The following is a 22,567-nucleotide window of genomic DNA, read 5'->3' on the forward strand; positions in this document are numbered from 1 at the left end:
AAGAAAACTCAGTGTTTTTCAACATACATGAATATGACAAGGTCTTTAAACCAATATTCAGTTCAGAATACAGAGTTTCTTTATTAATTGAGACTCTCCAGGCAACAGTGGTACAAGATAAAATAAAATGAATGGCATAGAATCCGCTATTGCCTGAAGCACCTCAATTAACTTTCCACAAAATTTCCAACTACACACTTAAAGAGAGCATTTTATGATTTTAATGACAATATTCTACATTTCTGATGTGGATAAATTAGTTTAAAGACAACATATTTCAACAAGATTAGAGATGATTATGTCCTAGCTACCCAGAAAATAAATTGTTCCTGTACTCCCTAGCATTTGCCAGTTCTGTCTGTGACTAATTTGTGATGGCAGCTCCCTTTTTCCTTCACTTTCTGTGTATCTTCCTACCATAAAGTTACCAGGTATCATACTCAATTGTTTAATGTATGTTGAACAGTTAACCTATGTTAACATACTTTAACATTCTCCCCTAACTGGGAAACAACTCACTTCCTTTTCAAGTCTCACCTCAAGTTCAATTTATGCTCTAGTCCAACACAGAAGTACTCAGCTCACCCTCTGACCTCACCACTGACTTAAACTGCCTGAGTTTCTCCCATTCTCTTTCACAGAAATAAGTCTAGGTGCAGCCTGTGAGGAACTGATCAGAAAACTGATCCAAGCTAAAAGGAAGGAAAGAGGCAGGAAAAAGAAGTGCATCAAGGTCAATTCTAACCCAGATCAGTTCCTCAATCCAATTCACAAATGCTGGGCTGGAATAATGGACAAAGATACACAAGGCTAAAAACGAATGAGCAGCAGCAAAACTGCATATTTTTGGCAACTGGAATACTTTATGCCAGCTTAAAGCATTTCTAGAAATACACTGTTTTGTTTGATGATATCCTCTACCACCTTTTACAATCTGTGCTACTGAACTCCCACAATCCCTTTGTTTACCACCAATATTCATATTCTCCTTTTTTCAAATCGTGTAAGACTTTCTTTTACTGATCTTCATCTTCTTCTGTTTTTTCCTCTTTTGCGTAAAAACACATTTAATATGTCTCCGTAGCATTTTCTTTTTTCTACCTCTTTCAAGATTTCTAGATTGCCCTTCAATATGCAAAACTATATAAAAACACATAAAGGAACTTAATTCAGGCACAGCTGTGCCTTCATTGTTCCTAACATAAAAAAAATAAAATCTCCTGTAAGAAATGTAGCTTTCATACCTGTGTTTTCGGCAGGTCTTAAATTGGCTAGAGCAACAATCTGATGCCCAGCAGCAACACACTGCATCATATTATAACAGCTGTCCTTCCCACCACTGTAGGAAAAAGAAAATAGTGGTAATTAAAACTACTGATAAAAGTTTTAGCCCCTTATGACTTTTGCCTAACTACTTAAAAATCAGTATCATCAGAGCTGGTTGTAAAGTTTTGAAATAAAAAAAAGGTTGTAAAATATTAGCCAGTAGGAAAAGGATGATTTCACCATACAATGTTTACTATAGATGTATACATACTGTATCCATAAAGCAAATAACCAGTTCTGTATCATCTTATTAATCTGAGAGGTTCCATGAAGAACAGCCAGTTACACTGGAATCCCTTCATAACAAGGACTGTCTTCTACTCCAGAGATTACTCTGTACTCATTACTAGATAACTTGGATTAAAAAAACACCAGTATCTGCTCTAGAGAATTGCCAGCATTAGCAATCTTTTTAAATTTAAAGACTGTTATGTTAGGAATAACATTTATCTTTCATGGAATACTTTGCCTAAAGTTTCAACACTTTAAACGTACTTCCCATTCTCAAAACCTGTAATTATTATGGGCAGTAGGTTCAGTTGACACTGTATTGAACACACAAATTTCTTACTGCATATAACTGCAAATAAAAATAATTACTGCTGATTAAAAAAAACCTAGAAAAAAAAACCAGAAGTATATCCTTCTCTGAGGCCAAGAGATGATACTCTAACACAGAGAATACAATTAATTTTGACATTCCTTGAACATCTACTGGAACCTTTTCCACTGTCAGTGAGGAAAGAATCCTGCTCTCCTGATGTAACTGAAATACAGTATTTTTCATGTATTTTAATATCAAAAGAAATATTACAGTCTAACAATAAAAATAAACAGTGCTCTAGAATATATGCTGCTTACAAAATCCACGTTCAGACTCACAGCCTTCAAACTACAACTGTAGGTGGAGATTCTGTGCAGCTTCTTTAAATGCCACAGCGCAGGTCCAGAGCAGGAACTGGAACAAAGATCCAGACCGGCTCTGTAAAACTGCATCTTGCCTTAGAGTCAGAGATGTGGACAGGAGAACAGATAGTACAAGCAGTCCTTGCTACAACAGACTGTCAGTCTCCTTGTGACCACACTATTACTAACAAACTTCTTCAGCATTTCCAACATAAATCTAGCCCTCTACACAAGAGCTTGAAAGTGCATTACAGGAATGTAACCATACAGCTATTCCCCTCAATTTCTGCTTTTATCTATACTAAAATTCTGTATGCTGACCTTAATTTGCTGTGTAACTCAAAGCTAACATAGAAATAGTATAAATAACATGGCATCCTTTCATACTTAACAGATTTTTGTAAAGCATTTGCTTATGTTTCAGTGCTATAAAAGTAAATATAAATACGGTAAGAAGTAGATTCCTCATTCAAGTTTCCATCTCTACCTGACATTATTCTCATGCATACCTACAACTTTCTTCTAACCTATACATGGACAAAAAAAAATATTTTATGTTCATTAATTCTGGATACTCTGCCTGATAGCTTGAAAACATAAGATAGTATTCACTTCATAATGTGAAATTTCAGGCTTAACAGAATCATGAGACAAAGGCTCTTTTCTTTCTGAATTACTTCATTCTAAAAAATAAAAGCCTCCCACTAGTTCTGATTTCAACTCCAAACACAACTTCAGAAAAATAATTATATGACAGTAAAAAATTGCCTATGCTGTTACAGCATTTCAATATTAAAAAAAAAAATTAAAAAGACACTAGAATAAATCTATTAATGTTTTCAATTAATTTATTAAAAAAAAAAAGGAACATTAAAAGGAGGCTACATTCAGATTTCCCACATTTGACCACCAATTACTTGACCAAAATTTGTAGAGTGCTCACTGGATCACATGCTACTGTACTGGTTTTTATTTTCTATATTATTGTTACCATAGCCCTAAAAACTAAACATACCAAGAAACAAAATGAAATGGTGCCTACCTACAAGGCCTTCTACTCTAGCTGTAAAACACATGACCGTTAAGACTGATGTAAGCCAGCCAGCCCACGCTGTGGGAGGAAGGTGGACTTAGCAAGTCGCAGCCTGGATGTTGTCTAATAGATTGTAACAAAAAACAAAAAAACCACAGAGAGCAAAACAAACCAAACAAAAAAAAAAAGCTTTAAGAAGAGAGATGAAGGCAGGTAGTGATGTAGCCTGGGAACTGCTCTCAATTCTCATCACAGAAAAAAAACACAAGGCCTTTTTGCAGAAAACTGTATGAAGTCAGGCCACAGTCAGAGTTAGTTTTGACAATGTAGCAGGTATGTTAACAGGTAGGCTTATAAATAAACAAAATACCAGAAGAAAAAAAAATATGGTAACCATAAAGATACAGGTCTACAAAAGACTTGTGAGCAAAATTCCCTTCTACTGACAAGTGTAACCATTTACAGTAAGAAAATTCTAGAAGAATTAGAGTTGAAAACCATCATATTTCAGGCAGAAGACTGGCTTTAAAATGTCTATGATTTAGCACAAAACACAATACAGGGTTTACCCCACAAATACCACCTTAAAGCAAGACTATCAACTTTAAGTGCGGTCAACATTTTAGAAGAAAAAGAAACAGGTTAAAGCAGTTTTAGATATAATCCCGACCTTTTCAAAAGAAGCACTTTTCAAATACTTTTTTTTCCCTCTGATCTTTGAGGCTAGCTCTGTTACAAAGATTTCAGACACTTTGATGTCTCTTTAACACTCTTCTTAAAACTATTAGTGAAACTAAATCCATCCTTGTAAAATTGCCCATTAAAATAGCAATTGTGTCAGAAACCTGTTTTTAGGATTTTATTTCATCCTGCCTTTTAACACATTCCTCTGCTTAGAGAATATCAAAATAAACAAACCTGGAAGACGAAATCTTATCTATAAAACAAGAAAAAGCACTGAAGCTAATTTTCCTACTCTGTATTTAAGCGAATTTGAAAAACGTAGATAACGCTGTATTTTTTCCTCTTTGGATGATGTTTGGAACGATTTGCAGTTGGGGCCAAACCCCAATTTCAACATATTAGACATTGCCTGAGAAAATTTAATGCATTTAATGTTAAGACTTCAGTAAAGTTACTGCACCCAAAACCAAAAATACACTGCTTACATCCTGCACAATCCTTTTCCATTTAGAGGTTTCCTAGCTTGTTGTGTTTTAATTAACTATTATTTCTCAAGAAAAGAACACACCTATCCTCGTTAGAAAAAGAAAATTGTTAATCTATTTCTAAAAAGTAGAAAAAGCCATTAACAGTACAAAAACTGCATAAACTGACAAAAAGCGGCAGGAGTGTGGGGGAGCAAATACAGCAGCCCCTGACAGACAGGGCTGTATCAAACTTCAACTATTTAAATGAGTGAGCGTCATCTTTTTAAAAATGAGCAAAATGAAATCTCTCTCGAAAGACATACTAGAAAATCTATCGTTAAGAGTTCAGAAAACCTATCCTAAGAGAGCTTCAAGTATTTGGAAAGGAAAAGCAAAGCACCTGAAAATTCAAGTGCAAGTGAGCAGAACTCCCCCTAACTGAAGGGCGTGCGGCAGAAGCTCTGCACCCCCATGGACGCAGCTGCTCCCCCCCCCACAAAGGCAGCGGCGGCTCCAGCGGTTACAGGCCCTCGCGGGCACCTCCGCCCCACATCCCGGCTCCCTCCACGCTGGAGACGGACTAACTGGGGAAACCGGGATAACGGGAAGCAGGCGATAGGGGAAACTAATTTTGGGTGGGGTTTGGGGTTTTGTTTTTTTAAACGGACACTAGTAGTTCTTGAGCGTCCCGGGAATAAGGGGAAAGCATAAGATAAATTGTTACAGCTTTACCCTGCCTACAGGCAGGGATCGCCTCACGCCGGCGCTCAGCCGCAGCCAGCCCGCGGGCAGCAGAGAGCCGACAGCCAGCCGAGAGCAAGGCGCCGCCGGAGCCCGCTCGCTCCGCGCAGGGGTGTGGGGGGCGGCGGGACGGGCGGGAAGAGCCGGGGCAGGAGGGTCTCCCAGGCAGCACTGGGTGGAGCGCGAACCCCGGGCTGCTCCCGGGCGGGCGGACGGGATCGGCCGCTCCCCGCGCCCTCCCTCCGCCGCCAACCTCCGCCTGCGAGACGCCCCTCGCTCGCCCACAGGGGCGCTCCCTCAGCCCGTTACCTGATTAAAGCCACTACTCTCATGTTGCTTACGGGCCCAGGGGGCGGTAACACTAACAGGGAGATGCGTGACAGCTGCGAAACGCAGCGGGGAAGGAGCCCGGCCGTCCCAGCCACCCCGGGCCGCGCACGCCGCCGGCTCCTCCGTTGCTACCGCTACCGCCTGGCCGCCTCCCCTCAGTGGACCCTCCTCCCGGGGCAGGCCGGGAGACTGCCTGAGCAACCGGGAGGCACGGCAGGCCGCCGCCTCTCCGTGCCGGGGAGAGGCACGCTGTCCGTGCCGCAGCCCTGCAAGCCTGCCAGGGCGGCGGAGGCCGGGCGCGGCCCAGATGAAGGCGGTGTGGAGGGCACGGCCGCGGAGGCAGCGCGCGGACGCCTATGGAGGGCAGGGCGGCCGCGCTGGTAGGCCCGGGCGGGCCGGCTGCTGCCGGGGCTGCAGTGTGAGTCAGGCGCGGCGGCGGGCTCGCCCCAGCTCCCCTGCCGCCTCTCACTGTCCGCCTCTTTCCTTGTCTACAGCGAACGGCAACGGACCTGTTCTAAGCGATTGCTGTGTAGGCAATGGTAGCGCCCGAGTAAGGTGGCCGGTCCGTCCCATTCCCCTCAGGTGGCTGCTGAGGGGACAGCGGGGCGTACTTTCAGCGCGGCTTTACCGCGGCCCGGCGGAGGGAGGCCGGGAGGGCCCGCTGTGAGGGGAGGAAACGCCGCGGGGCTTCAAAAGTCGCTGCGGGCCAGTCATAATCGCGGCTGCGGCAGCCGCAGCCCGGTGTTGGACCTCCCAGCCGCCCTGGGAAGCTGCTCGGCGAACCGGGCGGCGTGTGACCCACCGGCCGCTTGCGGGGCGGTGGGCGGGAGAGCGGTGCTCCCTCAGCCCCTCACCTTGTCCCTCTGGGAGGCTGATAAAGGGGACCCCTTCCGAGTCGCCGCAGTGACCGGAGCAGGAGGGGAGCAGGGAGGACTTCCCGCCTGCCTCGCTGAAGGCCTCTGCGCTCGTCTGCAGGCACAGAATGTCCACCTGTACCCTCGGGTTCCGCTTCTGCAGACCAAAAATCTAATCTTGTCATGTGATCCCCGTTTTGGGCTAATTTTCTGAGCAATCCTACTGTTAATGTGTGCAACAGACCACTATGGGTTTGCACGCTGAATCAACAAAAAGCTTACCCGGGTGCCCAGTCTCTGAATCCAGACACAATTTTATTTCTCCCAAGTCACAGAAGAAACCTGTTAGTTCTGCTGATAAAACCGTATCGCTAGACTGACAGCCTTCTGCCACCAGATAAAACTAGTGCTGGGGATATTGTGGCAGTGTTTTGAGCAGTTGTCTGAGGGTCCACAACTTTCCAGGCCTTGAGTCAAAGGGTCTGTGGGTCCAAAATGGGGACAAGATACCACTGGTGTGCTGTTGGTTGCTCGCCCTTGCTGGAGCCTGGTGTGCAGGGTCAGCGGGGACAAGCGCAGTGGCTTAGGGTGAGCCTTGGTGCTGTCCCACTCAGTGTCTTCACCTGCGGTGCCACCGCTGTTGTCTACAATCCAACCTGTAAATTGGCAGTGACCAGGAATGCCAATTCATGGTTCCTGTTGAGTTTTGTTGCAGCAGCTGGGGCAGTTAAATTAAAGGCTTTGTTCCTCAGGGCTGGAATGAAGGGTATGCTTTATGCATTGCAAGTGCTAACTTATCAGCCCCCTGTAACATGATATTATACAATGCTATATAACAATCTGTACCAATCAGGCTTTGCACAAGCCTCTGGAAAACAAGTTCCTTGCACACAAATTGTTGGGTCTGAAGTTCTCAGGAGGAGAAAAGATGGAAGAAAATAAAGAAGAAAATATTCTAAGAAAAGGAATTTTGTTTATAGCAATAAATGTGCCAAAATAAATACCTAGTGAGACAAATATATAAGATTTTTTATTTACAGCTCATGAAACAGTTTGAAAGAGCACTTTTTTTTTAGATTATTTGACTCTGAATGTGATTTGTACATTAAGTCACTGGAACTTGTAAAATAGGAGTGGATAATTACGGGCAGATACGAAGGTGATGATGCCTTCCTAAATACACTTTTGAAAAGTTAAAAAGTGTCAATCAGTATAAAACTTATTTGATAAGTAGTTGTGAAGAGGTAGTAGTCACAACATGGATTTTTCTGCATAGGAATAATTACAAAAAGCACATGTTTTAAAAAATAAATCCTCAGTTCATGCTTTGGCCATCACGGGCCGGGAGTTATGAGACAAAATATTTGACTTACATTGGAATTACTTAAAGGACAGTTGGATTTCCTTCTAGTTTAGTGATGATGACTTAATGCGTAATTCTTAGAAAGCTTTTTCTACTCTTCAAAACATCTTAGATGATCTGAAAGAGGGTTACTTGGATGTGAAATTCTGATGAAAGGGCAGGGATTTTGGTAGGGGGTTGGGAATTCTTTTTTTGGCTCAGAAAGGTAATGGAGGCCTGCTCTGAATTAAAACTGTAAATCCAGTGTACTCAGATATTTAGCAGAGATTACTAAATTGAATGAAGCAAATACTGCATAGTACATGAACTGGTAGAAAATAACCACACCTCTAAGAAAGTGAAAAAAAAGGAATAACAAAGGTATTTGATTTATTTGAAAAAAAAAAGGGGGGGGTGTATTTTATCATACATCACCTCTATCTTTTCTGTGCTTGAATGAAATTTTTTTATTATCAAAAGAAAGAATAATTCAGCTAGTAGTTGTGAATGCTTAAAAGATGCTCATTTACAATACTTAGCAATGATACATGGAAAGTCTAAAAATCATGTACTAAGTTATTCTGCTGCTTTGGAAAATGGAGAGGCAATAAAATCAGCAGCTTTAATCACACAGCTTTATAACAAATATTCAAAGACTTGTAAAGCTCTCTTCTAAGTAGCATTGTTAGAAGATCTGGAAAAGACAGTCATTCTGAAGTCCTCTATTTTCTCAAAGGTCTGTTATTATTAATCTATTCTGATACAATGTTTCTGTTTTTTCAGCAGATGGTTTTATTCCGTTCAGTTTTACAGCTTTCAAAAGATGAATTTCCACTTATAAGTCAGACTTGTTTGAAGTAGAAGTTACACATGACACTGCAGGACCAAAGTCTGCTTCATTTGCTAGTGAGACTAGAATTCTTGCTCCCATTTGATGAAGACATCAGTAGTTATTTGCACAAATAAAAAAGTGGGATTTGGCTCCCAGAATTTGTGAAATATGTCAAAATTGAATTAGTAAAGTGGGGTTTCAAAACAAATCTGTATTTTACCCAAAAAGATGCTGTTTTCAAATTATTTTGAATATATTCAGTGAGAAAATCTGTTCGCTGTCACTCACCTGATGAAATATCTCTGGTGTAGTGTCACTGCTCTTAAAAGGTTCTGCCATACGACAGTGGACAAAAGACAGTGCATCATCTCTCAAACTGATTGCCCCAAGACATTCTGCTATACTGCTGCAGCAGCTGAAACAATAAAATTCACCAAAGCTGCCTTTCTTCTCAGGGAAGTGCTGGCTACTTTGTACAGAAAGCCAGCAATGGCTCAGTGCTTCTTTCTCACCCTTTTCTGCCTAGAAAGTTGAAAATAATTATAATGAATTAATATAACTGGAGGAACCTGTCAGAGGATTAAAAAAAGCAATGCAGTATCCCTAACGATCTGGAATAGTTAATTAAGTTCTCTTATAAATGAGTTCCAAAAATAACTTACTTTCAGTAAGTTATTCTGAGAAACAGTCACTTTAGCATACCTGAGCTACGGTGCCTTTAGAAAAGGGCCAATTATCCAGTGATTGGCAGTTAAAGGTGAACTACTGAAGTTCTTAATTAAAAGATTTCCTATTATAATCACCAGTAAGTAATGGAATACTGCATATATAAAGCAGACGTCATGTTAGAAGAATATTTCCATTTTGAAACAAAGATTTTGAAAATCATCTCCTCCTTTGCTTACTGTGCCAAGTCCGAAACAGGAATGTTACGGTTTTCACAGGTGTAGCTGGCAATGTGCCACTATTGCCCCTCAGTAGAGTGTCCTGCTCTGACTCTGCTGCAGTCAGAGATGTTCCCCTTATCTAGCAGGAGGCAGAATTTTCACTGCTGTTAATGCCCAAAACTGTTTATGTAGTACAGAAAAATGGTCTTAGATTTTACAGGAGGATACTTCTGTCTTTTTAACTAAGACACTGGCTGTGGAGCTCCTTTAGCTGCCTGTCATTGACAACTTCCCTGAATTTTCACTTAACAGTAAACAGGATATTAGCAGCTCTTCCATGAGAGGTATTGGAATTATATTTTGGGAAGAAACTTCTAGTTTGGAAACATGAGATGTATTGACATACTACTAAAATCTGAATGAAAAGAATTTCTCAGGAGGTGATTTTCCCATCCGGGTGTAGGTCATTCTGTCTACATTTCAAGCTTGCCAGATATGAAGAGCTTTGCTCTGAATGCTGCATAACCATGCTAACAGTGCATTATGTCCAAGATAATACAGCCTACTAAGATTAGCTCAAACACCTTGTCATACACTTCACCTCTGTTTAGACAGAAACAAGCATGCAGTGACTTCAGGTCTATCTCCAGCCATTCACACAGACATGGCCCTGGTGATCTGTGCTGTGCGTGAAGGATGACTTACCAGGCCTATGGGCTTCTTGCTCTTAAGTGCTCCATATAAACACTACTAAAAATATATACAGCTAATCCTATAGTACCTAGTTCTGATAAGACAAGGCTAGTCATTTTCATAGGTGATTTGACTTGTTTCTGCAGAACTATGAAATCCAGCAACTTTACTTTGTCCTGTATTTAGTATTCAAGAAGACTCTTAGACCTGTATTTATTAACCACTGCAACAGAAACAGAATTTAGCCTAAGATAGCATTATATATGTTCTTGACTGATAGGTAATGGTCCTTAGATGATGCCAGTTTTTCTAAGCTTTTGATGAACTTACTTAATTTTCAGTAATCAATCTACCAATCTTCAGCGAGTCAAAAGTATAAAATTAACTTTAGAAGTTTATGCCTCCATCAAAATGACCATTTCCAGCAGGCACTAGTGCAAGCTAAAATTAATATTCACTGTCAGCTGAACAGTTTTTTCACTTGACTAGATCTGTTTTCAGTGTTTGAAATTTTTACTTTATTAGTAAAAGCACTAACAGTAATTACAACCAAGAGAAACTGTCAAGTTTGACTGGCAAAATCCTTCATTTACCTTTTTTCTGTTTAGCTTAATCCATGGGATTTTAATGTATTTTTCCCCATATGAAGCCCTTCAGTACTTTCAAGCAGAAAAAACCCCATGTGTGACCACCTCCAGCTCACCAGGAAGCTTGTAGTACCAAAGGAGTTTCTATTCTACTTATATCTATTTTGATTGCAATGGAAAAGTTAAGTGTGGATGTTCTATTTATATGTTAAAGAACTTTTATATCCTCCTGTATTGCAAAGAAAAAAAATTATTCTTTAGAAATAAACATTTCATTTTTTAAATTTAAGTAAGTTTTAAATACAAAACAAATGTGAGAGGTATTCTAATGTTACATTGAAACAAATGTAGATCAGAGATGAGTTTATTGTAAACAAGTACATGTACAAGATTCAAAACCAAGTCCCTGTTATCTAACATGATACGTTTCCTGTGAAGCTGTATTAATTGCCGATGACGACTCTGAAGATGGGAATTTTGGACCATTTCTGTATGTTAGAAACTATGATCTCCTATTAACCGTTCTAGAGGAGAAGAAAAAGATCTTTTAGACTCAGTAATCCTTATAATGTGTTCATCATGCAACAACTTTGAGTCTAACACTATAGGATTTAATTTATTGGGAGTTAGCCATCTATTTGATGGCTGCAAAACATCCAGGAAAAATGTGGTCATGAATAATAACCAATGAGAACAGAGAGAAATTAGCTATCTAGTTAATGACGTTAAGCTACAGTATCTTCTCTATCATCATGAGCTAAATCACTGGGATCTTGTAGGCAGAAATGACTGGGATATTTTTACAGAGATGCAGAAATTTAGAGAAATAGCTTTCAAAGAAAAGAGTCAGAAAATTGAACTGGTGCAATAAAAATCTAAAAATGAACTATAGTATCTTTCTGTGGTGGTATATAATTTGGGATCATTACTCACCTACTAAATGGTTCTCCAGTTTGTTACTGATTAAGAACATCTGAGTAGGTTAAAGCCGCTGAAGTTTCAGGGGAATAAGCAAGCAGCTTTAAGTAATAAAAAGGACTATTTTCTCTCTATTTCACTTTTCCTATTCTGTTCAATTTTGCCAGTACAAATACTGTTAACAACTTTAACAATCAAAACAGTTTTTAACTGTGTCACATTTAATACTCTTTTCATCTCACAATCAGATTTTTCAATAGAGAATTAATCTAGTAAATATGCAGCTGTTTTGACCTAATTAGCAAAGTAACAAGCTTAATTTTGAGTGATACAGATAAAGTATTTTATCACTGCAAAAAAGCAACACATCAATTGTAACTTTCAATATCCCATTGAACTTTATTACATCATGTGTAGTATAAACCATTGACATAATCTGCCTCTGATTTTGAGACCTCAAGGAAGGGTGGCTGTGACAGTGCCCTTTGAAATAACATTGAAGCATCAGCTCCCATGTCAACATCATGCTCTAATCAGTGCAGTCTTTTTTGTTGCAGGGTCTTCCACCTTATAATTGACCCTGACATATGCTGTTCACTCTACCCCTTGGCTTTGGACATACAATTCCTGTCATGGTCAATTATTAGGTGATAGACCCTGCAACCACAGGGATCATTGCTTAAAATCATCCTACACAGTAAGCCCTGAAGTGACCAAATTCAAATCTAACTGGAGGGGAAGAGGGGATCTAGTCGTTGATAAAACTAATACTTTTTTCACTTCTATATAGAAAAATGTCAATTTCCATCATCCTATATATTACTGAGACAAATGGTGACAGTGCTATTTCTGAAACAGGTTAAGGAAAAGTACAAAAGCCTTTACCAAACTCGACATACTCTGAAATGAGGAAATTGTCTGTACGAGCATACAGTATGCATAAAAATTAGATTACACTACATTTGAAAGGCAGATGAGAGTTTAAGAGTGACAAGTGGGCAAGTGCTAAAAATAAGGGCATGTTACTTCCTTTCCAACACTGCTTTGTCTGTATGCTTTCTTTGATGTTGTTTAAGCTTTGAAGAAATACGTTGCAAGAGTCTGAAAGACACTTGTGATTCCTGTATCGGTAAGAACTGGTCTTGAACAAAAAGATCTCTTCTAGTTGTCCCATTGGTTCTATAATGCCTGAGAAAATGGCCAAAGACGAAAACCAGGACACCTGGTCTCTGGTCTTAGTGTAAGCATTATGATTTTCAGAAACATGCAGTTTTGCAGTTATTGTATTACTGCAATAACATTACAGAATTGTTACAACTTCAGCAATAAGAACTGAGACAAAAGCAGAAATTTACCATCCATCTGCAGAGATTTACTTGAAAGGCCAGATTGTGAACCATGGGTTCATTTCACAGAGTCTCTGGCCATAGTCACCTATGCCATCAACCCAGAGGGACAGCTATTCCTTTTTTTTACTGCGTGGACATTAATTTCAATTTGCTAGTTGCCTTTGCCTGGTTTGGGTTGTTTATTTGTGTGGTTGGTTGCTTGGGGTTTTTTTTGTAAAAGCTGAATGGAGTTTTAATAATCTATAGTCTTTTCAGTCACAAATTATTTTCTACAGGAATCTACCAGTGTTTTGTTTCACTGTTGACAATTTACTTGTGACTCTTGTACCTGAGCAACCCAGCTCAGAAATAATCCTTAGAAGACCCTTGCAAATCTGCTGAGTTTTACAGGTAATACAAGATATAATATTCTGAAAAATGTGATTTGGTGATATCTTTATTACATATCTTAGCCTGAATAGACAAAGCTCTAATTAATATTCATACAATTATCTAAGTCTTTTAAAATCCCATCTGTACAGTTTGTCTTAATGATGTATACATAGCATAGCAGTCCCAATAAATACCAAGCACATACAATGCAAGTGCTTTTAATTTAAACCATACCGCTGATTAATGATGGAGTATTCTGAAACTGTTGTCCATGTTCTATATTTCAATTGTACGGTTGTCTTAAGACTTGAACACCTTCCTGCTGAAGTACACAGTCCTGCATACATCTGGGAGCTGTTACTCCAGCAACTGCTATTACTGTGCGCAGGATCCGAACAAGTCAACTTTGGAAACCACTGATTTAGCTACATATGGTTGACTTCACCAGAATATGTAACCCGGCTCAGGTGTTTGCAAGACAAAAACTTACAGTTACTGAACCTATTAATATATGCAAATACAAAACTTCCACACCTTCTGAATAAAAAAAGTGCTGTTCCTAACATACATGCTTTTTATCTACCCTGCACATACCACGTGACAACCTAAACATTATTTCATAAAAGAGTTAATTCAGCTTTCAGCAGTCTGCAGTCTGTGAAGCAAGGAGAATAACTCCTGGCTGGTTTATGGTTTAAAGCATGATTGAATATACTAACAGGGCTCCATGAAGTACTCATTTAAATATATATAGTGTATTTTTAAAATATTTCATCTCTATACAGGTCTCATCCTCTAAAGAAGTGAAGCATCTCTATTGCACTTAAGAAGCAGAGGCAGTAGGGCCCAAAAATACTGGGAGAGCACCAGTGATCTGAATCTTTGAATTTTATTCTCTGGTCAATAACTTGTTGATCATTGCAGGGTTGTTCATGCGACTTTAGCTGCTCTATGTTTCAGTTTCTCTGTCTGTAAAGTGGGCATAGCTACACCTTGCAGAGTATTTTGAGATTTACAGGGGTTTGCAACTGCATAAGTTACAAAACATCATTGAAATAAGTATGAAAAAAGAGTCTTTTCAGAAACCTTTTAACTCAGTTGTTCCAAAGATCAGTCCCTAACGTTTACATTATGGCAATTAAGCTTTGTGTCTGATAAATAAGTTTACTTATAATCTCATAAATTTATAAGATTAGCTTATTTTTAATGTTTGTATGCAGGTTCTTTTGGGAAAGTATGCAGGGACATCACAAGCAGTGTTTAAATCTTACCACGGCAACTGATTTTTCTGTGCTCTATCAATAACATACTTGCAGAACTGCCAGATGGGGAGAGAAACTGCAGTGAGAAAATAATGGTCAGGTTTCTAGTACAACAAGAAAAAAGGATCATACATTAGATATATGATTTTAAAAGCATATTTTTACTAACTTTAAACATTTTATGAACTTCTTAAATAAAAGTTTTGCATTGATCTGTCTGCAAGAATGACAAAAGAAAAAGGTGAAAAAAATCATGTAACTAAAGTTGACACAAATCCTAACCAAATACAATTAATACTGAATAGAAAGATGGTAAATATTTGGATGATAAATCTTGTGGCAGTATGGGAGTCGGAAGGTTACTATGAGCTTTGCAGTAAAGATTTCTAATAGAGTCTACCCAGTGTCTCCTTCTTCCATTATGGAGAAGATTGGTAAAAAAGCAGAGCTTTGAAAAATTTGATTCTCCTGGCTCCTCTGTATACAACAGCATTATAAACAAACATTGAAAGACAGCAAACTTGCAAAACCTCAGTGCATTTTTTAACCCATTTTCAGGCAGCATTAGATCAACAACAGAAATAATTGCTGTCAGTTTGTACTTTTTGACCAATAATTCTCTGTATTTCCTGCAAGAAACTTGAGTGATGCAAATGACCTTATTTTTACAGCATGCTTTTATTAAATAGTTTATTATTTTGGCAGACTAATAAAGATTTTGGTATTTGCTTTTATTTGCAATAATATTACCACCACATAAAAAAGGGTTTTATGTTCTTTTTGAGGAACAAGGAGGATAAAAGTGTTGATGGATAGTGCAACTAAGGCATCAGCAATGAGCTGGAAATGAGACACATAAATATGAAAGCAGAGCTAAGAAAATAGAACTGCACCCTTGGCCTTTCTTAAAAGAACACGCACATGCCATGGTTCATTCATACAGTTACAGAAACTCCTTTTGTTTTCAGTGAGTCAGTGAAAATATGCAAAGACTAAAATACTCCTAAAATTTTTAGTTGTTTGGCATATTTCTGTAGTTAATGTGGTCATGAAATGTTTCTAAACATTTAGAGAAATGACTGGTGATAACGATGATGATTTTTTAAGAAGATGTATATCTTATTTGAGTTATAAATTTGTCCCTCTTTCTAGCTACATCCTAGCCAAAAGTGGTGAAAAAATATCAGTTTTCAGTTTTCCCTTTTTTGACCCCAAGCAGACCTAGTTCTTCAAAAATCAGAGAGCAGAGACATAGTAGCCAGGTTATACCATCACACACAAATTTTAAAAACAAAATTATTAGTCCTGTAATCAAAAAAGCCTAGATAGCATGTAAAAGCATTAAACTTATTTTATCATGAATGGGCGTTTTCATTTCGGATCGAAAAAATTGTGACTACAGTATTCATTCTGCAATAATCTGAGCTCCTCGACAACTGGTGCTGTTGGATGCTAGGGGTATTCGGCAGTGCATAGAGTTGCTCAGCATTCATATTGTAATCTGAACCTTAATTTCTTAAGGTAAGGAACATATTTATTCAAACAAATAACTGGATATGCCTTGGAAATAATGATACTCACTTGACTGAGGGTACTTAAGATCTGAATTTTACATATAGTTAGCCCTCAAAAAGACAGCCAATGCAGAAAAATATGAACAGAGCAAATACCACATGAAAAAAGGTAAACAGGCAAAAAAAACTTTGCCTCAGTGGAGATTTGTATGTTCCATTTGACTTTTCTAAAAGGCAGTCAGTAAGTAGGAATCATGAAGTATGAGTTTCATAGAAGAATAAATCTAACAATTAATTATATGTCAAGGCTTAAGAATCAAAAAACTGCTTATGCCCATTGCCAGTCATTCACTCCCTGTCAGTAGTAGTTCACATCTTTCCTGGGATGGCGTCCAACCACAGTGGCATCTAAAATATAGCAGGCTATATTGTTACAGTTGGAGGTGAAATCGAAAGTTGCACCAAACAGAAGTGACAAATTCACATTGCTCAGTGTTGCCTAGCAATAAGAGATGAGTTTATTATGAACACTGACTCTATCCATCGCAAAGGGGCTTTGTATTCACATCGAAATGCCACTACTCTTACAGGCAAAAGGGGCAAAAATAGAGTGGGCAGAAGGAGGAAACAGTTGTAATAGTTGTAAGCACTTTCTGAATTTCAAGATTCCTCTCTGCTTCTTGGGAACTGCTCAAGAAGGAAAAGGCAGAGCCTGCTTTTAGCTGAACTCTTGAGACTGGCCAGGTAGCTTGTTACCAATCTTAATAGTCATTTTGAAGGCCCTTAGTAGTGCCGTTTCATTAGTAATGCACTTGTAGCTCAGAAGCTTCAAATACATAAAATCTTTACAGAATGTTCTCAAGAACTGCTCAGTAGTTGCTTTCATTGTGCAGAGCCTTTCATTTGCTTCTTCAGCTTTTCTTTTTTTCCCGTTTTTTTTTTTTTTTTTAGGTAAAAGGACAAGACTTCAGGGAGCCTTTCCCTCCTCAGACACCTTGCTGTTTTCCTTTTTAACTACTGTTTATATGGGAGAACATTTATTTCTATCATCTCAGATATTGGACTATGTCTCTCAAGGTATGAAGTACCTAACTGTACAGATAAACAGGATTTTTAAGAAATATTTATGTATCCTTGAAGACCTTACTGGCTACCCACTGACATTTTTAGGCACCTAATCAATTTTAAAAATCCAAACAATAGCTCCTATTAAAAAAGACTCCAATAACTGATCTGTTTCTGTGCTTTTATGCCATCTGCATTTTTGACAACTGAGTATTTCTGACAGCATGGTCCGTTGTGTCCAAGTTCACATCAGTTTTTTTCTTCTCTTTTTTTTTAAACATCACATAACTACATATATGATAAGAAAATGGGTTATATCACATGTTTTGCTCTGCAGATTGGGGTTCACAGTGGATTTTTTGAAGTGACAAAAAATATACAAGAAGTATTTATATTATAAGGATGCATTTATATTATAAAAATAATAGATTCATCAAATGCTATGTAAATCAAGTACATTGAAGTTACAAAAATGTGATTTTAAGAAGCTTTAAAAACAAATACAAAAACTAAGGATGAAGTGTAGAGATGTTATGGTGTAGATAAAATAGCATGAAGTTTAGATAAAAATTGCTCTTCTTTATATTTATGAAATGGTTAATTAAAAATGCTAATGCAGAATTATCTCCTTAGCTTTGCAGGTACTTACATTTTGTAAATGTTTTTGTAGAACCTTTAGTAACTTTGGTCCTTTCTTTATTTCAGATTCAACGTGTTACAAACAAACATATTCCACCTGTTACAACAATCTGGCATATTACTTTCTTGATACGTGATGATACAATACCTCTCAGGTTTGCTGAGTAGCAAAGAGAAATGTAAGCAAATGAAAAGGTTTTCCACTTTCACAGTTTTTTTCTGCTTGGGGTTCTGTTTGTCTGAGAACTGTATGAATAGAAGCCATATTTTATAGTATTTCTTTAACCTCTGCCATCTGGTGTAGGTTAGTTTTTCCACTGCCAACGTATCCTAGAGGCCCCAGTACCAAAATGTTTAATTTCTAAGCAAATATTTGGACTTTATAAATCCAGTTTAAAAAAATAGAGCATTATTTTTTTAAACTATATATTGCGTTTGCCACTAGGGATGACATTAATAAACACACAGACAAGTATGTGGGTTTAAAGGCTTCTGGCTGCAACTTTATTTTCTGTAGCAGAGCTCCAGAGATGTCAGGTCACCCAACATCTTTAATCACTGAGTCATGCTCAGTTATCACGAAGGAACTTGAATATCCCCTACTGACCTGAAGTCTGAAGTTGTGTCAAGGGATTTGCACCACTATAGCCAAAACCTTCCAAATCAAGCATGGTTTGAGTCGGACAATACTCACCCATGCCAAAGCCAAAGCTTTAACTGCTCTATTTTTTTAATACAAAATAAAGTTACTTCACTGCAACAAGAGAGGATTGTTGCTACAAAAGAACTTGGGCAAGCAGGTAACCACTTAAAAAAACAAGGAATGCAATGACCATATCTCCAGCAGCTTCCTTATGTTATATCTGAGGAAAAAAGACCCACAAAAACTGTGCGTCAGAATTCTACTACTAAGAGGAGAAAGTCCTTTCTAAATTTACAAAAGCGTAATGGTACATTTCGTACTAGCAAGAAAATTCTCAAATCTCAATTTGAAAACATGCAGTAGTATTGATTGTCCCAAGTTGATCTTTAGTCAGAGTGAAAAATTGACAAAAACTTGCTGCTGCTGAGAATGGGCAGGCATACACAGTTCATCTTAATGACTAGTCTTCAGAGGTAGACAGTCACTGGGGAGAAGACACATAGAGAATATGGATGCATAGATAATAAAGGACAACATTTAAAGCTGTGTATAAGCAAGATCTGAAGGGTAAAGAAAAGGAAAATAACTATCTTGTTGCTTAATTCTGATGTAGGAAAAGATCTGAAAAAAAAAACCTTAGGAACTCCCACTTCTTTCCATGTCCACGTGGTTAAAAATGGGGTCTTTTGTGTTTATCCCTAAATTCTGAAATATCAGTGACAGCTTGGTTTGCCACCTTCTCCTGAAGACTTTCCTACTCCTGAAAGGTATTCAGAAACATGGTTTCAGTACACCCCGATTCCTTTAATGAAAATTCACAAAAGGTCTTTACTTCTTACTGTTTATTCATTTTCAAATTAAACAAGTGTTAATAAAAGCAAAGAACAGTAAATAATCTAATTGACAAGTGGTTCTTTTCTGAGGACTGAGTTGTAGTGCAAAAGTTATGCCCATTTAATTGAATTCATTTAGAATTTGACTAGTTTAATCAGTGCACTAATTGCACTTATTTTAATATGCTTAGTTATAAACAGCAGCATCTGGGGAATGAACATCCTGTCTCTACCATGGGGATAGTGCCTTCTCCTGCCTGGAGAAGTCACTGGTTAAATTGCCTTAGTATGAGTCATCAGAACTGATAAATCAGTGCCTACACTGCAGTCTGTGTAGTCATCAATGAAACCTGTTTGGTTTAATTTAGTAATTTTCTGATACTAGCTTACTTTGAGACCATTCACATTTTTTCACTGTGCTCCTTAAACCTTCCTGTCTTGAGGTGACAGCTTAGACATGCCCTGAAAGATTTACCTCAGTATTTCTTAGTAGCCTGGCATTGATTAGGAAGCCTGGCGAACCTACGCTCAGATTTGTGTTGTGACTGGACTTTCCCTCTCCTCGACACCTCTTACCAGTCAGCTCACTCTCTGATTCACTTCTGATTGTCAGTGAACGCCAGCCTGGATGTCCTGTGTTTTAGCTATTGGCATAGAGTGGGTTTAGCCGTATGAAACAAGACACGTGCTACCAGTCCACCTTTTTATCTGCCCTCTTCTGCCACAGTTTTCCCTGTAAACATTTGGTCAGTGTAACTGAACTTTTCAAAGGACTGAAGATCACAGCATTCCTGCAGGTTTTGTGAACATAAACACCTGTGTGAGAAGGAAAAAAATCAAAGTCAGAGCTCCAGCAAGGAAAAGACTAGAGTTAGTAGATACATATTTGGCTATCCATTAAACATGCCACAACACTGGGCTGCTGTTTGCCACATCAGTAGTAAAAGGTTATAGGAAGAATCTGTGAGTAATTTTCATGAAATGACATCTTTTGTCATTCCTATCTTAAAGCTGGGTGCTAAGTCGTCCGAACTCACAGTCTCCCCCAGAAGAGATTGGAGGGGAGGAACCTCAGACTAAACTCTAGCATACAGACTGAACTGGTAGACCTAACTCCTTCTGAGGGACAGGTTCTGGGCTTTGACTTTCTTCTCTATTTCCTACTTAACAACAACCTTCTCTGTTTTTCACTAACAAATCCTATTCAGATTTGTCTGCAGCCAGTCTGTCTGCCAAGTGTGGGCTAAGGGTTTCACTTGGCAGCAGAGTGCCATGTCAGGTATGAAGTGCTTGGCTTTGTGAGGCCATTGTGAGGCCTTAGGTGTTTTCAAAAGCGTGGTTGAGGTTCTCATATACACTGTAATCAGTCCAATAAGAAGAAAACTCTATCTTTAAATTCTATATAGAAGTGAGTTTACCTACAGATGCAAAGTGGTATTGAAGTAAGTGGATTTTTATCAGGAGTAAATTAGTCCTGTGATTTAGATTGTTATATTTGCTGAGTACCCAAATACTTACCTAATAATTACTGTTTTTTCATAAATGTCGTAAGCATATAGGGGACAATTGATCACATATCATGTATATGTTGCCTGTTTTTATTAGGTGACTTATGCATGGAGAACAAGAAGAGCTACCCTAAAAATCATACATGACATATATCTATCCAAGGACAGTGAATAATAAACAGTCTCTGGAGCTTGGCAGAAGTTTCATTCAAGCACCATCATGGACTTTGCATAGTTTTGTTTATTGTATAATAAGTATTCAAATACATTTTCAAATATTGAAAGTGTATTTTTCTATAATACAAATTTTTAAGCAGGTTTCTTGGCATGCATTTTGTTTGTACTGTGCTTGATGTTGTTTATGGCATTAGTGGTTTATGTGTTTGTGCATGTTTGCATTCTGTCTGTTTATGAAGTATTTCACTGGTACCCTTACACAGCATGTGGTCGGTCGAAGATTATTTTTGATAGCGTGTGTAATCATCATGCATTTTGCTGAAAGGCTTTTAAACTAAGGTAGGTTAAACACTGCTTATCTGCAGTTATGTAAAGACAGTCTTGCAGGTTGTACTCGTCTTCACAGAAGTTAGATACAAAAAATACCTGCGCCATTTTAAAGATGAAAGTGTGAGTTGGTGCCAATTTTTCCAACAATCATGGCAGTTTGGTATATTTGAGTTTCATAAAGATAGGCCAATTCTATTAATAACTGGAACGTTAGTATATTTTTATTATCTTAGATGTCAAAAATAATTAACAGATGACTCATATTATAGTAATACCATGTGTGTAAATCATTTTTGAAATTAAGTACAGAAGCAAAAACAAACCTCTAACAAGGATCATTTAAATCACTTCAGTCTGTAATTGACAGCTAAGTACAGGCAATACTTTCAGGACCCACAGACAGGGTTGTGAAGTTAATCTGTGGATTACACTGGGCTTACAGTGTTAGCTGATACTTTTCCTGGTATTTTGAAAGTATAGGTTGTTCAGCATGTGTCTAACAAGACATTACAGGAATACTATTTGCAAAAAAATGTAGATGCTAAGCAGCTCTAGACACTTACAGGCATCAGTTCAGTAAGGATTTTGTGAATGCTACAGAATAAAATATTGTTACTTTATTTAGATGCCTAACTGCTACTTTAAGAACATAATTCTCCCCATGAATCTTGTCCTACAGTTCAAGAAACTCTGCTTCTGCAGAAACTATTGAGAATGTGCATGAAACTTAAAAGAAACAGAGCTGACCAATAATAAATGCTTATGAAAATTCCCCTTGTAAGTACTATTTTATTACTATTTTTACTAAAGTTCTTCACAGGTAATAAACTCCATGTATCAGCTCCGATTTTCTTGAGAATACTTTTATACAAGTATACCTCTTTTCTTACTACTAGAATAATATTAGGCACTTCTAATACTTCTTTTACATTGCTCAAGTGTGCATTTAGGAGAGCTTAAAATACATTTCATTAAGATGTTCTGTCTTTGAATATGAGAATAAAATTATTATCAGTGAAAACATTTCATGTATGTTGTGCACAGTTTTTTATCTACTTTCTGAATGTAAAATATTATACTGTATCATTTATAACACCATGCTGTGCTGCACAACTATAGTTGCTTTTTATGTATAGCACTGTAACATACAGTGAGACCTTTGCTTAAGAATAATTCTTTAAGTGACTTTAAGTGAACTAGAAAGAAGATAGCTAAAGGTGGAATTCAGACCTTCTAGCTACTCTTTCTGCTTGTAACATGCCATACCTATGTAAT

General features: G+C 38.1%; 1 protein-coding gene across 3 annotated transcripts in view; it reads right to left on the minus strand.

Moving 5' to 3' along the window:
* DPH6 (diphthamine biosynthesis 6) overlaps positions 1 to 5,564 on the minus strand; it is a 215,752-nt gene extending 210,188 nt beyond the window's left edge. For all 3 annotated transcript variants that reach the window (XM_059819671.1, XM_059819670.1, XM_059819669.1), the window contains exons 1-2: positions 5,467 to 5,564; positions 1,245 to 1,339 (exon numbers count right to left, since the gene is read on the minus strand). In XM_059819671.1, the coding sequence (XP_059675654.1) occupies positions 1,245 to 1,339; positions 5,467 to 5,489 (118 nt within the window). In that variant the 5' untranslated portion in view covers positions 5,490 to 5,564. The remainder of the gene's footprint in view (positions 1 to 1,244; positions 1,340 to 5,466) is intronic.
* Positions 5,565 to 22,567: the final 17,003 nt, after the last annotated feature.

The sequence above is a fragment of the Gavia stellata genome, chromosome 7, assembly GCF_030936135.1.
Source record: "Gavia stellata isolate bGavSte3 chromosome 7, bGavSte3.hap2, whole genome shotgun sequence".
NCBI classification, from domain to species: domain Eukaryota; kingdom Metazoa; phylum Chordata; class Aves; order Gaviiformes; family Gaviidae; genus Gavia; species Gavia stellata.